At 37.4% G+C, this 16708-nt stretch overlaps 1 protein-coding gene across 1 annotated transcript in view; it reads right to left on the bottom strand.

The window, feature by feature from the left end:
* USH2A (usherin) overlaps positions 1 to 16708 on the bottom strand; it is a 375630-nt gene that overhangs the window by 118643 nt on the left and 240279 nt on the right. Inside the window, exons 41-43 of the mRNA XM_034060823.1 lie at positions 8140 to 8474; positions 4898 to 5020; positions 2096 to 2259 (exon numbers count right to left, since the gene is read on the bottom strand). Of these exons, the coding sequence (XP_033916714.1) occupies positions 2096 to 2259; positions 4898 to 5020; positions 8140 to 8474 (622 nt within the window). The remainder of the gene's footprint in view (positions 1 to 2095; positions 2260 to 4897; positions 5021 to 8139; positions 8475 to 16708) is intronic.

A 16708-nucleotide genomic window follows, 5' to 3' on the forward strand; every position in this document is an offset into this window, starting at 1 on the left:
GGAAGAAAGCAAAATGAGATCTTCCTCTAAATATGAACAAGGGGCAAGTGCCTATGTCTTAAATTATAGCTACACTCAACTTCATACAGATGGCCTTTTGGCCATAGAGAAAATCAAAACCCACACATTCACAGAATGAATGAGGTTGGAAGACACCACTGGAGGTCATCAAGTCCAACCTCCTTGTACAAGCGGGGTCACCTACAGCACATTGCTCAGGATTGTATCCTGATGGCTCTTGAATATCTTCAGGGAAGGAGACTCCATAACCTCTCTGGACAACCTATTCTAATGCTCAGTCATGCTCACAGTAAAGTTCCTCCTCATGTTCAGGTGCAATTTTCTGTGGTTTAGTTTATGTCCATTGCCTCTTGTCTTATCACCTGGCATGACCAAGAAGAGTCTGGCCTCATCCTCTTGACATCCTCTCTTCAAATACTTATATTCTTTGATCTGTCCCTCCCTCCCCCAAGCCTTCTCTTTAGGCTGAACAGACCCAGCTCCCTCAACCTTCAATCTGTCCCTCATAGGACAGATACTCCAGACCCTTAATCATTCTAGTAGCCCTTCACTGGACTTGCTCCAGGAGCTTCATGTCTCTCTTGTCCTGGGGAACCTAGAACTGGACACAGTATATGTGTTATTTCAGAACAAGCATGATAGTATAGTCTACGTGTAAAGCTGCAATATACTCAGAAGTGTTATAGTTACAGGAGAAAAAAAAAGCTCCTCATGTTTCTTCCTAAAATGTGTCTTGCCCAGCACTAGCTCCCCCAGAGAAAAGAAAATACTACAAATACTACAATTTTCTGGCTACACAGGGAAGGACATTCACTGGTCTGAGCTGGTGGATAACAAAGATTCCAGTCAAGCCTTGCTTCTTCATTTTAGTAACCCAGATGTAGCCTGTTATCTGTACTTTGTCAGACAGTTTGGATCTGATCAAATGCAACTGCTTTTCCAGTAGACATCAAGATGAAAAGAATAATTAAGACAAAACCTTTAAGCATTAATACATATTGCTTTAGATGACACACTGCACCACTGAACAGCATTCAGCTGGCTGGGAAAGAGCATTGATAGAAGCCAAAAGCATTTAGCATTTTCAGATATAATAATACACAGTTTTGTCATGGAAATTTTTAATCAAGAATATGTTATTTTTAAGTTACAAGATACAAGACCTAAATACTTCAGTAGGTTTTCCAGAAAAAGAAAGATAGCAAGGCAACTTACATTAAGGACTCCCAAGTTCCCAGAGAAACTAAGAAAGCCATTTGAAAACTACTATCTATAACAAAAATGAAACATGGGTATACAAAATAATTACAAAGCTTATTGCAGCATGAGAAGTAATACAATACATAAGGTACTTAAATAATAAATGGCTTTGTCTTGGCGTTTAACTTTTGCATTCACAAACATACATGGAAGAAACTTCTGAGGTACAAATGAAAATAAAACCAGATTGGATTACCTACATCTAGAAGTTCAGGGGATTACTAAAGTAATGAAACTTCAGTGGTCTGCTTCAGATCTATTACAATCAGTTTCTATAAGAAAGCTTAATGTAGGCATGCAATTATAAAATAAGGAGACTATATTTGCTGCAATTCAGCACCCAGTCCTTATAAAATCATTTGCACGGAAGTCATGAAGAACTTCCCTGCTGCTGCATTAGCAAAGTAATTAGAGTAATTGGCTAAATTAATTTTAAGGAACAGAGCAAAATGAGAGGGAAAGGGGATCTTCTCATCCTGAAGGAATATAAATTTTTATACGAAGAGATGAAAAACACCACAAAGACAACAGGATTGTGTGTACTGCTTTAGAGATTTCTCATGAGTTTGCACTAACTATTTCTTCACTCCCACTATTCTCATTCTGCAGAAATGGCATATAATAAATATGAACATGACTGAGAAATAGCAAAATGTGCACATTTTTTTCCCTATTTCTTCTTTCTCCTTTCAAGGACACTTAGGTATATTATAAATCAAGACAAGGACTGTGTTTCCTATGAGAGCAAGGAAGAATAACATAAGTGATGGCATGTTAACATCTAGTTACTGGAATAAATACTAAGCACACTTACTTGGTTTTGACCATTCCACTTCTACAGCAGTATGATTAACAGCACGTGCAATGAGGATGCTTCCTTTCTCTGGTAATCCTGCTAATGTAGTAGCTATCACTTCTTTGCCTGATGTATATCCTACCTTGTTGTGCACTATGAGCTTGTACTCGTATGTTGTGTACCTGAAACATTTAAACAATAATTAAATGAAACAAAAAACAGAGATGTAGGAAACATTTGCTGTGAACCTTTCCCTGCACCAAACTTTTGCTATTTCTTGCCCCGCCACGGTCTGAAAAATTCAGCTGCAATCTTCTGAACCAATGAAGACTCTACAAAAGGGTTCTATTTTTCTGCAATAATTCAGTGTGATTAGCATGGTAACAAAAATAAAACACATTATTTCACTTCTTCCTAGCTGTAGCTTCTGAGGTGCTGAGAGATTATAGCTCAATTCAATACGTAATTACAGCAGTGGCAACCTGCCAAAATTTGGATCAGAATTTAATCAAATGAGGCTTTTTTCCTCTTTTGGGAAACCCATTGATTTTAACTTGCAGAGTCTAATTTTTAAAAGAGATTCACTGCACAGCCAGGACTCTCCTACAACTAAACATAATTTTAAAAGTGCCTTAAGAATGCAAACTCATTTAACAAAGTAATTTTCTTCTGAACTGTGTATAGATTTATTAAATATTTTATGTATATTTAGTAAACCAAGTGACTGTCACTCCAAAATTTCTTCTTAATACCAAGAGGTGTATTAATGTACATTAAGTGGGATTTCACAACCTAACATCATAAAAAGCCTCACACAAAACCATGCAAATACGGAATCATCAAAGTTTCACTGAGGCTGCAGTACTTTGGGATAAACATCTACATTAAGGAACACGCAGCAAATGCTTGATATTTACAGATTTCACCATAAAAGAAAAAGACATAGTGTATATTTCTACTTTTTCTTTTAACTGCTTCACTGTAGAACCCCATATTATGCAATGATCAAGAGTGATTTTTAAAAGAGCTAAGCTATAACAGTCCCATTGAGAATAAAGCCAGCTAATGGAAGCTCATTTGCTTCAACTGTCACTAGAAGCATGGTAGAACGGTGATGATACATATAACACACCTTATTTTCCACTTATTATTTTCTGTTGCTTGCAAACATATAGTATTTTCCCGGACACTATAGCAAAAATGCACAGTATCTAGCTTTGCAAGTTTATGATGAGACTTTGAGATTCATTATTTGATTCGTATTTCCAAAGATTAAAATAAGTTTGACTTTAGTCTACTAGAAATGAAGATGCCATCTGAAAAAAGTCATTGCAAACACAGACTTCTGTCAGGAATATAACAAAACCTCAGTAATTCTGAAACATGCCTAAAGTATGATACAAATAAAAATAGACGCTGATATGCGGATTTTCTTTCTGCAAAAAGTAAAGGTTGAGTCTCTCTGCAGTACCTTCCCTCCAGCCACAACCCAAGTTGTTGACTGCAAAAATGTAGCTGCAGGTTGCAGAACCCTCCACAAAAGAAGTGTTCAGGTGTGTCCAAGGGTTAGGCACACTTTTGTGGTCATAGCTCATTCAACCCAAAAGGTCATTGTGCCTAATGACTTGTCACTAAGTCCCTTTCAGAATTTATTGCCCTCTCTGAACTGCTAACATAACTGCTGCACACATCAGTGCTGCTGAAATGAGCTAAACTAAAACTAAAGGAAACTGTATGCAAAACTTAAACATGGCTGAAAGAAATGGGCAGGATCGGGCAATTGCATGTCAGCCATTGCAATGGATGTCAGCTATTGCAATGGGTGAAAATGAGCAGTGACTTTCACCAAGTAGGCAGTGGAAAACCAGAGGCAGTAGCCCTTGGCTTGGTTCAGTCTACACAACAGTCACAATTAAAGGCCATATTCTGCTGGTTCACATTCTGCTCAGCAGGGATGCTCACACAGCTTTTATCATAATAAGTAGATATTTGAATGGTAATGATTGACACGCAGTCCTCATAGACCACACCAAAGCACAGAGAACACACACTTCTTGAATCCATCCATGAATGTTTCTCAAACTTTACCTGCAAAAAAACCCCAATGTGGAATCTGTGCTGACATTCCTATTACGGGTTCTTAATATGTGCATTTGCTTGTCTCATGCATGGTAGCCTTGACTTTGAGATGCAAGAAACTAAGGTTGATCAAGAGCAACCATCTTGCTCTGTACTACACAGTGGGTCTGTTTTGTACTGAGAAACAGAATTCACCTTCCATTTCCCCACTCTCAACACTCTGCATTTAACTATCATGAAGCTAACACAAAGATGCCTTTAAATTAGATCTGCTGAGAGTGTGATAAATACTCTTCTTGACTTTGGAGATATTAAAATAATTTTTAATCTGCACTTTTAAAGCCAGATAAGAAAAACAATGCTGAAACAAGTTTCAAATGTTTTCCAGCTAGGACTTCTTAAACAGCCATTCTGCCTCTGCTATGACTTTGCCAACACATGAATCTAGAGCATATGTACACATGAATCTAAAGGGTTTGATTGCATGAGCATATCAATGCTAAAATTCCACAAGTTCTCTATTTTCATTTGTTTTTTAGAACAAAACAATATGAGTTAAGAATGACAGTCTAATAATAAATGCCTGTATATGAGAATGATTAATACCAAAGACGATGACAAAAAATATTTCATTACATAATTAATATGTTCACTACATAATGACACAAGAAATACTTTGAACTATTAAACATACACTATACAAAATGCCAGCATTTGTTTTTATAGTTTTTGTAATCTCACCTGCTAAGACCCTTATCTTCATAAAACCACTGAGTTCCTGAGTAAATATTGTGCCACAGATTTAAATCTTCAGGGGGATTTGATGCAAGTGGTTGCTGGATTTTACGTCTCAGGAGCTCATATCTAACACAAAAGACAAGCAGAACACTGGGATTATCTCAACTAATGTTATTACACAAAAAAAACCCACACAGTTTTTTTAAAGGCACACATCATTTTGTTTTTACAGCTGTAAACTTTCTGAGATAAACATTCTTTTTAATGTTTCATGATTTAAAACATTCAATTACTTAAACTACTTTGCAAATAGAAAATTAAGCATTTCCATTTGAAAAAAAATGAGTGTATTTAATGATTTATAGATGCTATGAAGATCAAGCCCAAACAGCCCAGTAGCAGTCAAGTCTTACGCAGACTTGATTGATGCCATCTGATATGCACAGACTGCTCCAGAATCTGAAATGACAATGTCTCTTTCTTGCAAATGTGCCAAAACATATAGCATTGTTATTATTACTTTACTAGTAATAGCAACTTTAGTGTGAATTTGCGTGTAACATGTTTGCAAATAACCACAGTGTAAATTATTGGTGGCAAACAGGCATAGAATGAGTTAACTGATCCATCTGTAGACCTTAGCAAAGCACCTTTGTGTTTGGGTTGACATTCCTGATGTGAGCTTGAAACACCAAACTGTTTCATCCTGGTTTTAATTGGTATCTGAAGCTGCATTCCTGTCTCTGTTCCAAACAGCAGGTCAGCTAAAGCCCATCTTTCATCAGGTCAACCATGAGATTGCCTGATTTGGAAAACATGCCTTCTGCCCATTCTGCATTACTCACTCTTCATCATCTTTCATATAAAACCATTATGGAATTTACAAAACAATGCTTGCACAAACTAATATTGCATTCCCTAATCATTCTAGGGATTACATGCAAAGCTATATTCTAAAGGAAAGAATATTATATAGCTTTGTTCAAAATATTTAGGATTTTTCTTTTTAATTATATTTCACAGGACTTTTAAAACAGGTTTTTTAATTTCAATTTGATGGTGGCATTTTCTTTGTAAGACACCAAATGTTTATACTCTTCCTATTAGTTACAGAATCAGTCTCAGGTTGCTTTCAATGGTGAACTGTGGTTTTAATCCAACTATAGTTACAACACTGTTTCCATTGATGCCCAGTAAAATAGGTCATGTGCATGTCTATTCACTTAAATACACAACATGATTCTCTAAAGTACGGAACTGCTGTGGATCATCCCTTCCCTGCAACTCCATTTTGGAACAGTGCTACTGTTCAATTCCAGCCAAAAGCATATGGATACTAAGGCAGATCTTAAAGACTCTCATTTTAAGCACTTATTTGTGAAAATGTTTTCTTCTGTGTTCAAGCACTCTGCAGAACGCTTTGGAGTGTGTTGCCTCACCATTGCAATGATTTTTCTGACCACTGGCTTTATCTGTAAGTTGACATTTATCTTTTTTATGTTAAGATCATCTCCAATTTGACGAGGGAATGCTGGACAATAACATTCCAGATTTGAAACCCTGAATTAAGAGGGTATTTAATAGTTACTGTATGCAGTGATTTTGCATTGCTTCAGAACTAAAAATCAACCAAGAAGCTGTCCCTTCAGTCTGGTGAATGATCCTCAACAGGTACAAACAGGCATTGTTTCATTGACCTAAGTGATGCCAAACAAAATTACTATGGAAGTTAGGAGTACGACCTCAGAAATTAAATAGTAAAAACTAATTAAACTCCAACTCTCTCAAATCATTCAAATGACCTATATCCCAGGAAGAAGTTCCCACATGAGTGGTTCATCAGTGTCCAAAGAGCCCAAAGACAGACTTCTGTAGTTTTATTAGGAACAATCCTGGCATATTCTATCCAATATATTCCATAGACAAGTCACAAGAAACGTCAAAACCTTTTTTTGAACACTGAATGGTGATCATGTGTAAATCACCCCCACTGGCAGCTGCTGTTGCTACTCTGCTTGCTGCAGACTTCTTGCTCCATCATGCTGTACAGAGCAGCTGCTTCAGTGGTTGTTCTTGTTGAGGGCAGCATGGCACACCATGAAGGAAATGAAGTTTGTAGCTGTAGGTCGTGCTGAATTACTTCAATAATCTAAGGTAAAATGGTCATGTTGTTAACCCCAGAATAACAGGGATTGCTTTTAAAAAACTTCAAATTTTACTAGAGAGCAATCCTCATTTCATTCAGTTGCATTGTGCCCTAATTAAGCCTGAAGAAAGAGTCAAGCTACTGTGCTGTAATAACATATGCAACTGAAATAGCATTACACGATAATTATTGAACCCATCAGTGCATCTAGAAGAGAGCTACTAACCAGAGCATATGGAGCACAGGAATATAATTCCATGCACAATGTTTCACAATATGTTCAACTTCTAGAACGAAAGACTTGTTTGACATTTTGAATCATGTATATATAAAAATACATTCGGCTTTATAAATCTTCATGTGTTCAGATATATGTTTAACGTAGATATGTGCTCACACACACACTGAGAAGTCAACAGATTCAAGCAATCTGTTGATGTCATCACAGCATTCCAGACAAGTCTCAGAGGAGATGCCTTTCCCTGGTTACTCTGGTGACATTCAGTCTGCTATACCCAGCACTTCCTTGCCTTTGCCATTTTTTGCTTTGCCCCCAAACTCGTGGCATTTTAGCTTCCATTTTACCCACACACATTGTGATTTATTAAGTTTTTAAGATTATTCCATGTTATCACACTTCCACATGGTCACTTTATGTGGAATATCCTATAGAGAGTATTGAATATTGGATGTGGTAAACAATGTTTACAGAGATCTCATACTTGTCATTTTGCTGGTGCAATGTTGCCTGAACTTGTCACCAAAAAGTGGCTGATGCTGTAGCCCAAACCAGTTATGACCTTGCAAATATTACAGCAATGATTTGAAAGATCCAGAGCCTTCCTGTACAGACAGCACACTTACTTTTAATAATCCAAACTCTGTAAGTTCAAAACAATTCAAAGCTCACACTACTATCTGCCTCTAGACATACCCATTTTCCATGAGTCTATTCATTGACTCCTTAACCCTAAAGAGGAACTTCAAGAAATCAGAAATTAAGCGATCACATCATAAAGTTTGCACCACTCAAAATTTTCTGAGTCAGATTTATGTAAGGGGAAGAAAATCACGATCTCAGTTGCAACTAAGAGCATACCTCAGATGAGGACCATTTGGCCTTAGTGGTGGTTGCCAAGAAATGGCAATAGAGGAGTTGCTGACTGGAGTCACAGACAACGGACTGACCCCTTGAGGAACTGTTGAAGGTGTAGCCACGTTTGTAGGCAAACTCTCTGTGCAGCCTCCTAGAAAGCCACCACCTCCAGAACAAGCTATTACTGTGACTGAATAGTTTGTATAGGGTATAAGATTAGTCACCAAATGACTTAACGTTGATGAAGTGTTCGCAGGAATGACAATTCGTGGATCTGGCATGCGAATCTCATAATTAAGGATTTCCCCATTCTGTATTAGAGGAGGTTTCCATAAGACCTGATAGTGGGAAAAAAAAAATAGCTTATTTCTTAGAGTCAGAATGCAGATATATAGACACAACATGCTACAAAGGGACATGAGTGGGACTTGATGTGCTTTTCCTTCTTCATCAAAACAGACTGTGTATGACCTAACAGAGATTTCATGTTTGAAGGTACATCAGTTAGAAATCTAGCCTCCTTTAATTTTAGAGAGGGTTGCAGTAACAGTTGTAGCCATTGAAAAACCTACTATTTAGCGTCACCAGTAAAGCATGAATGCTCCACTCACAATTCTGAGATGTTCAAATGCAGTAGCAAAAGTACACTATTTATGATAAGTATAACTAATTGCCATTTTTCTTAGAGGGTATTATCATCTATGAGCAGCAGAGTAAAAAGAAATCATACTTTGTGTTTGCACAATTTTCAGCAATATGTAATTGTATTAGCTCTGATGAGAAACAAGATTTGTCTGTGCTCTTTATGTGATGAAATTCCCTTTTATTTTTCAGTAATAAATTACACTGGTAGGTATCAGACACAAAACAGGCACAATTTTCCATTTTTAGAACTATAAAACTATGCTGAGAAAACTTCATCACAAAAAAAATTGGAACTTACTTACAGAATTCATGTTTTATATATACATACATACATACATACTGCTACGTTTACTGAGGTTTTACTTTTATTAGACTGTGGTTACATGGGGTTTTGTTAAACTTTGGGGGTTTTTTAGTTCTCTTTTACTACATATTTATTCTTACCAGCTCCAGTGAAGAATCACATTGAACTGGTTTACCATAAAGTACAAGGAGGTTCAGAGTTCTCTTTTAAGGCTTTTTGCCATGGTATCATGACAGAGGGGACTTGAGACTGACATGAGGGTATGTAAATGTATTAAGAACCTCAAAGTTTCATAAAGGTATAAGAGCATTTATCAATCCTTCTCTAGGATTTCCTAGGAGTCCCAGTGTAGGAAGTATACTAGCTTTGCTTTGCTCATCCTTAGGACTGTTCTTGTAATTGACCAACTCATCTATAACAATTGTCTCTTTTCCTCCCAAGCATGGGACAATTAAGGATGGAATCTAACATTTCAAAGAACACAGAAATTGAAAAAAGAAAGATGAAGTTATGTGCAGAATAAAATTAACAAAGATGATACTGGAGTGTTAAATAGTAATACCAAGATACTTCAGTTTCAGTTAGGTTGAGCTTTTTTCTTAATTGTCTTCAGCCTCCAAAGTATCTTTAAAAAGGTATATGCACAATTACACATGGCTGTGGAAACAGAGAAGCCTGATTTATAAAATGATTTTTAAAGGACCCTTGGGGATTAGGAAATGTTATATCTAAGGTATAGAAGGACCTCTTAGGCCTTCAGACTTACAAGAAACCTGGCAGCAAAGTACTGGAGAAAGCTGAAGGATTTTGATAACAGAATCTGGAATACTATTAAACAGAGAGTTAGAAACAGCGTGATCTTGAGTAAAGACAGCACAAATAGGAAAGGCTTAGCTCTGGCTAATTATCAAATCCTCTATTCAGGTTTCTGGTACTTCTGGCCTCAAATAACGATCAAACAAAAAGGGAAATACTACTGATAAAGCAGTGCAAAATTTCACAGAAGGTAGGAACCAATTTTGCACCATTCTCACAGACATTAAGCAGAACTCTCATTCTGAAGTAGTTCATGTGATCTAGCCATAAGCTTAGGAAGTAGAGAAGAATGGATGATTAGCACAGACAACACAAAATGGTTCAAGTGCAAGTATGTGCTGGTTTTGGCTGCAGTAGAGTTCATTTTCTTCACAGTAGCTGGTATGGGGCTGTGTTTTGGATCTGTGCTGGAAACAGCGTTGGTAGCTCAGGGATGTTTTACTTATTCCTTGTACAGTGCTTGGTTAAACCATGTCAAAGTAGGAAGCATTCAGGCCAGTAAACTTTCCAGTCCCAGTGCTTTTTGTTGCTACCATACAGCACACACTGGATGCATTGTATATATATATGTCACAGAAAGAGGATGACTTATGTGATTCACTTTTATTTTCAGGGATGTATCTTTGAAGTTGCTGGAAGAAGCACAGAAGACTTTAAGGTTTAACACACTACAGCAAAACCATCAAATCTGTCCTTATCGGTGAAAAGAAATATACTCTTGTTTCTTAATGCAAGATGGCTTCTAATAAAGAACTGTGTCAAATGCTTGAGAAAATGCCTAGCACTACATTTTCAGGACAAAATTGTCTAAAAATGTTCTCCTTGTCCCACATCTTGTTTCATTTCCTGGAAGATAGGAGGAGTTATTTTTTAATTACATTACAGATTAAGCACCTAACTTCTATGCCTAAACCCACAAAGATACTCAAATAGAACTTACACAAGATTCATTGTATACTGTTACAGCTCCACATAAAAGAACATAAATAACATGAGCAGAAGAACAGACATTGCTCCAGAACCTCAGCTCCTGAGTTTTATGCAGTGTGTGCACTTTCTATCTCATGGACAGATATGTAGATCAGTTATCTCTTTGCTTAGTATTTTTTAAAACTAAATAAGGGGATGACCAAGGATACTCACAGTCACTGCTGTGCACATGACCTGCTTTGAACTACATATGTCACTTGGGAATGATAGGACATGCAGTATCTGACAGACCTCTCTTATCAAGAGGCGAGCGACTGCCTGACCCATAGAGTATAAAACAAGATGATGGAGAAAGCCTGGTTGACACACACATAGCATTATGGGCCTCTTCTCCATTTTAATGTGCCAAAGTTTGAGGTAAGAGCTTGGCAATGCATGAAAGCAGGAAAGATCACTAGCCAGGCTATGTTAGAAGCAATAACAGTTTGTTCATTGATTTGAAGCTCAGCACTGAGACCATGAAAGAGGATGCCCATGAGGAAGAGAGAATAAGGTAGCTACTGGGAGAGATTAACTGATTCAATGTAATGACTCTGGAAGCTTTCATTTAAAGATCAAAGGACCTTATTTTCTCTACCACAAAATTTAAAGAGACAAAAATTAGCCATTTTCCCCCTATTAACAGTTATAACCTTGGAATTTTCTGTGAAAAATTGGCACATGCGTAACTTTTTACCAGTTCAGGCCCGATTTCACCAGTTTGATTTTAAATCAGTATGTTTGGCTTTATTTTATTGTAATTTCTCCTAGATATTGCTCGTAACATCTACAAACAGAATGCAATAAGTACATTACTGTGAGCTGTATTTCACTGCTGGTCTCAAAGCACACTGTAAATCTGAAATTGTAAGTATTATTATTTCAGTTTTACAGATGAAAAGACTAAATCCCAGACTAAGTCATGTATCAGAAACAAGCAAAACAGAAGACAAAACCTGGTACCCTAATTCTACATTCCAGCCACTGGACTATAGTCCTCTGCCAGCCCCTAGCCCCGCAAAGGTAGTTGGAAGAAGAATTGCCTCATGAGTTCTTATCTGTCTTCACAGAAATTACAGCGGGATTCAGTCGGGAGACAGTATCACATCAGAAAAGCAAATCCTGACAGAGGCTGCTGCAATTATTTCTCATATACTTCACATGAATTATATGCAGCCTCAGAAAGCACTACCACACAATGGCATGATCAAGTTTGCAGTAATGGATCGCTACTACAAAAACTTCTAGCAGCACTTTGCTTGAGAGATGCAAAACCAGATAGAACATTAATTTATGACCCTGAACACCTACAACAAAGTGTTCAAGCTATATCAAAGTCAGAGTGATAATGCTGATGAAAACTCAATTAGTACACCCCACTATGTGATCTGCACCAAATGAGCAAGCTGTGCAAGAAATCACAGTCCTAAAACATGGAAAACCTCTAGTGTGCACGTTAAAGTTGTTCCTATGGGTGCTGGAGTATTCTAACTCACTCAAGCAGTACTTACGTGGCAAATAAACCAAGGTCTCACTGACCTTAGCAGTATTACAGGGCAATCTTCACACAGGGATTGATCGCTCCTAAACAATTTCCCCAGTGCACCAGGCATACCTGCATAAAAGTGGAAGTGTGGTGAATAAAATCTAAACTCTTTTTTTCTCCTCAGCACAAAGCTTGTGTTTTACTCCACCTGCCTCTAGCGTACCATGCCTAGGTACATTGTTTGTATTCTCAAAATCATGTTCTTAAGCAACTGCAGTCTGAAGCACTTTGAGAATAAAATAGTAACAGGGGAGTTAACCTGGAAGACAGGAGGGTCTTCACAGCTTTACTGTCACACACAGTGATCTGCAAAGGGAACCATTGAAGGATCGCCTCTCTGTTAGTCACTGACTTCAGTGACCATGGAGTTACTACCATTGCATCCCATGCTCTGTAATCAGAAGCAGCTTCACAAGACAGCAAACATTAAGAAGTATGACAAGAAACAACCCCAGAAGATGTGTCTAGAACTGTAATTCCAAATGAATAAAGAAAACACTTTCCTCTTCCTGGATGGTATTCAAACTGTAACTAGAGGGTATATGGCTTTAAATAAGTTAGTGGTATCCATCCCACACAGCTGAAATCCTTCTCCTACGTATTTTAGTCCCAGCCTATTTACAGAGCAACAGGCACTTAGCAGTTCACACTATCCAGCTTCAGGGGTAATGAAGAACAGAAGAAAACTATAAAATAGAGCCTTATTTATCTGTGTTCACTCACTTGCACATGCAATTTAGTAGTCGAATTTGAGAAATGCTACAAGAAAATTTTATTGCTCTATACCAGTAAATGATAATCTTCTGCAATGAAAGAGTGCAGACTGCAACTCTTGAAGGTCCTGTGGACAGCAAACTGATAACGTTGTTCAGTTTGTAAGGCACAATACTAGCTTTCCCTGCTGCAGGTTCTTCTATACAAAGAAATGAATGCAGCTAAACTGTAAATCAATTGATTATCACCTCTGAGGGTAATAAAAACACGAATAACAATGTAATTAAAAAGCCTACAACCCTCCCTCAGTCAGAGAAGTCATGAGAAAATACGGAAAAGAAATAACCCATGGAAAAATCAACAGAAGTATTTAAATCAATATGAAAAAAATAATCAGAAGAATGATGATTTGGTGCTTCAGGATCACTGCAGCCCTTCATTTCTAGAAGGCAACATATATAACATATATTAAGAGAGAAGTCAATTAAATCATCATAATTTTTTTCTCATTTTGTATCTAGTTGAATTGCAGGAAGTTTCTGTAACTAGCGTTATCATCAAGGATTAGCATGGCACAAGAACTATGTGTCAATGAGGTACTTACTTCATCCAAGCAGGATGAAATCAGTCTCTTCTAACCTATCTGAGCACCAAAAATTTCTTTTCCCCTTGACAGAATCACCAAGATTACCTACAGCTCATGCAACTTCCATCTGGAGATGAAGGTTACACAAAGCATGACAGGAAATGGCTACAGCTTTTTATCTGTTAGTGGTCCAGTTGGTGTCACTGGTCAGCAAGGGAGAACAATAGCAGCAAATATGTGTCAGCAAATCCCCAGTTAAGCCAATAATCAAGACTACAGCTGTCATCCCCAGGCCAAAGCCCTCAAGGGAAAACCACAGCGGCAAAAGAGAGTCTTCCTATTGAAAGTTGAAAGGCCGAAGTTGGAGAATTTGCATACTACAGTGAATTTAGTTCAGCACTCCCAGCCACATAATGCTTTTCCTACACAAAGAACTCCTTTAAGTAATTATTTACTGTAGAAACCAGCCTCTCTCTCAAGCCACTCAACCTAGCTATGTTCCCATATGTCATATTGGTGTGAAGTGTGAGATTGAAGCAGCAGAGCAATTGCAACCCTCACAAGAAAATGAAACAACTTCTTTTATACTTCTGTACATTAGGATATAGCAAATCTTGTGTAACAGGAATAATGTTCATGGCATTGGCATACACTAAATAAACGGCTTTTGCAGTTGCTGAATTCCTCCACTTCACTTTGGCATTTAATCAGCCACAAAAGCAGTTTATTGCACAGTATACTCCGTTACCATGAACATTATCAATTCAGCAAATATTAAAAAATATTATGCAGGTGTCACAGGAATGGATGCTTTAAAAATTATCGACAGCTTTACACTTTCTGTCACACAAAAGAAAGCAAGCTAAATGTTATGGAGAGATACGGGTCCATCCTGATTAAGATTAAATGTTAAAGAAGCACATGCACATCAGAAGTGGCTTTGCCAAGAGTGACATGCTGTGCTGATATTTTCCTCCTTGCAGAGTGTAAGCTCTGGTCTATGAAAATAAGCTGTATATCCAAGTGAGTACTATCCTGGAGCACTTTGAATTCTCCACATTCTCAAATCATTTATATTGATTCTATGACTAAGTAAAGGAATGGAAATATGTTTATCTTTTTTGTAAATTCCCTCTGTTTTCAGCAGAAGTAAATATTTGTGCTCATGGTTTAGGGATTGGTTGCACTGACAGCTGAAAGCCTCTATTGATTGCAACCGTGGCTTGGTAAAGGAGCCCCTCACTAATCTTTCCCACAGTGCCTTTCCAATACTTTCCACTCTAACCTGGGAGGACAGCTCTCTCTAGGGCAAGAGGCTATTAAAATCTCCTTACCAAAGAGATGACTTGGTTTCCATTCTCTGTTTAAGAGTTACAGTCATAGACACTGAATAAGATGAGAGCCGTGTACAGCACAAAAAGATTGCACAAATTGATCTGAAGGCTTTGTAGGTGATCTGCTCAGGAGGGAAAGTCTGCTTTTCTGGGACTCTCATCAGGATTTAAAGACACCAACACAAAGCAATTCCAAAACACATTCATCCTATTTCCACACAAGCAACCTTTCAACCACTAAGTGGTAATCCTTGCACAATACTTCACATTTCAGTCACTGTACCTTTGCAACTAGCATACTTCTGGGGTGTAGAGACACAGGGGGTTTGCAGAGCAGCTATTCACATCTACAGCTCTTTGAAAGAGCAGCGAAAAAAACCCAGATAATTTGAGAATAGGCGCTACCTTTGTATTCTCCTAGTACATTCACTGTGGCCACAAAACAGCCTCAGCACCACAGCACAGTCCCTGGGTGGTCTCAGAGTCTTACCGCTCTGGTGTGAACTTGCCATAAGATTGACAAGACGGGAAGAATACTACCACTAGTGAGCTCATCCCACTGACAGACATAAGACCAACAAGGAAGATGAAAACACAGCGAACAAGCAGAAGGGGAGAAAATGGCTGAGTGTAGCAAGCTTTATCCGTAATATCTTCAGTGATGAAGTGCAATGAGCTCTTCTCTGCACCTATAACTTTACCTCAATTTTTGGAAGAGATAATTGATAATAATACTACTACTATTAATAATAATAGTAATTATAAAAGATGAGGGAAAAAAATCTTTTGCTGTCCTGGACAATCAAGAGAAATTTTAAGATTTTTAAGTGTTAGGATCTTATCAATCAGAAGCAAAGTAATGTCTCTGCCATGGAATACCCTCTGAACAGGAACTGTACCAAGTATTTCTAAGTCTCCCCCAATTATGATGACTCTCATATTAAACAACTCTAAATAAAAAAAGAAAGCTAGATAAAGTAGAAGAATTTATGTCCATATCAGCAAAGGATACCAATACTCTGTTCACTGACAGAGAGAATTTTGCTGAGGGACAGATACTCAGAAGAGAGCATATATGGGAAGGAATATATGTAAGTCACATTTCTCAATTAGATGCTGCCACCTTTGATTATGGTGAACATTTTAACCTAAATATTTAAAATAAAGAAAAATTATTAGTAAAACTGAGTAATGGAAATAAAAACATCCAGACTTCAGCATCTTCGACAAATTAATCTCAACACACCAAACAAATATGTCTCTCCACATAGAAAAAACCCAAGCATGAGACTACAAGAGCAGCAGTGACACAAAATATGACCACCGCTCATACAGAAGGTCATACATGGTAGACATTAAAGGGCTTTAAAGAACTTTGAATGTTAATGATAAACTGAGGAAGAAGGAGGAAAAGGAACATTTGAACTCTTTGTCAGGAAAGGAAAACAAATTTAAAAAGAATTGTTGTATTGAAATTAAATTATTACAGAGTGAAGACTGCACAGCCTGATTTCAAGTTTCAAAAGAAATAAATCATCAAACTGACTTTCAGTATTGGTAGATTACTTAATGTTGGAGATGAGCAAAAGACAATAAAATTGCAACTAAGCACACACTTCTGATTTCAAGACAAGACATCAGGTAAAGAATGATAAGAC

The sequence above is a fragment of the Melopsittacus undulatus genome, chromosome 3, assembly GCF_012275295.1.
Source record: "Melopsittacus undulatus isolate bMelUnd1 chromosome 3, bMelUnd1.mat.Z, whole genome shotgun sequence".
Classification (NCBI taxonomy): Eukaryota; Metazoa; Chordata; class Aves; order Psittaciformes; family Psittaculidae; genus Melopsittacus; species Melopsittacus undulatus.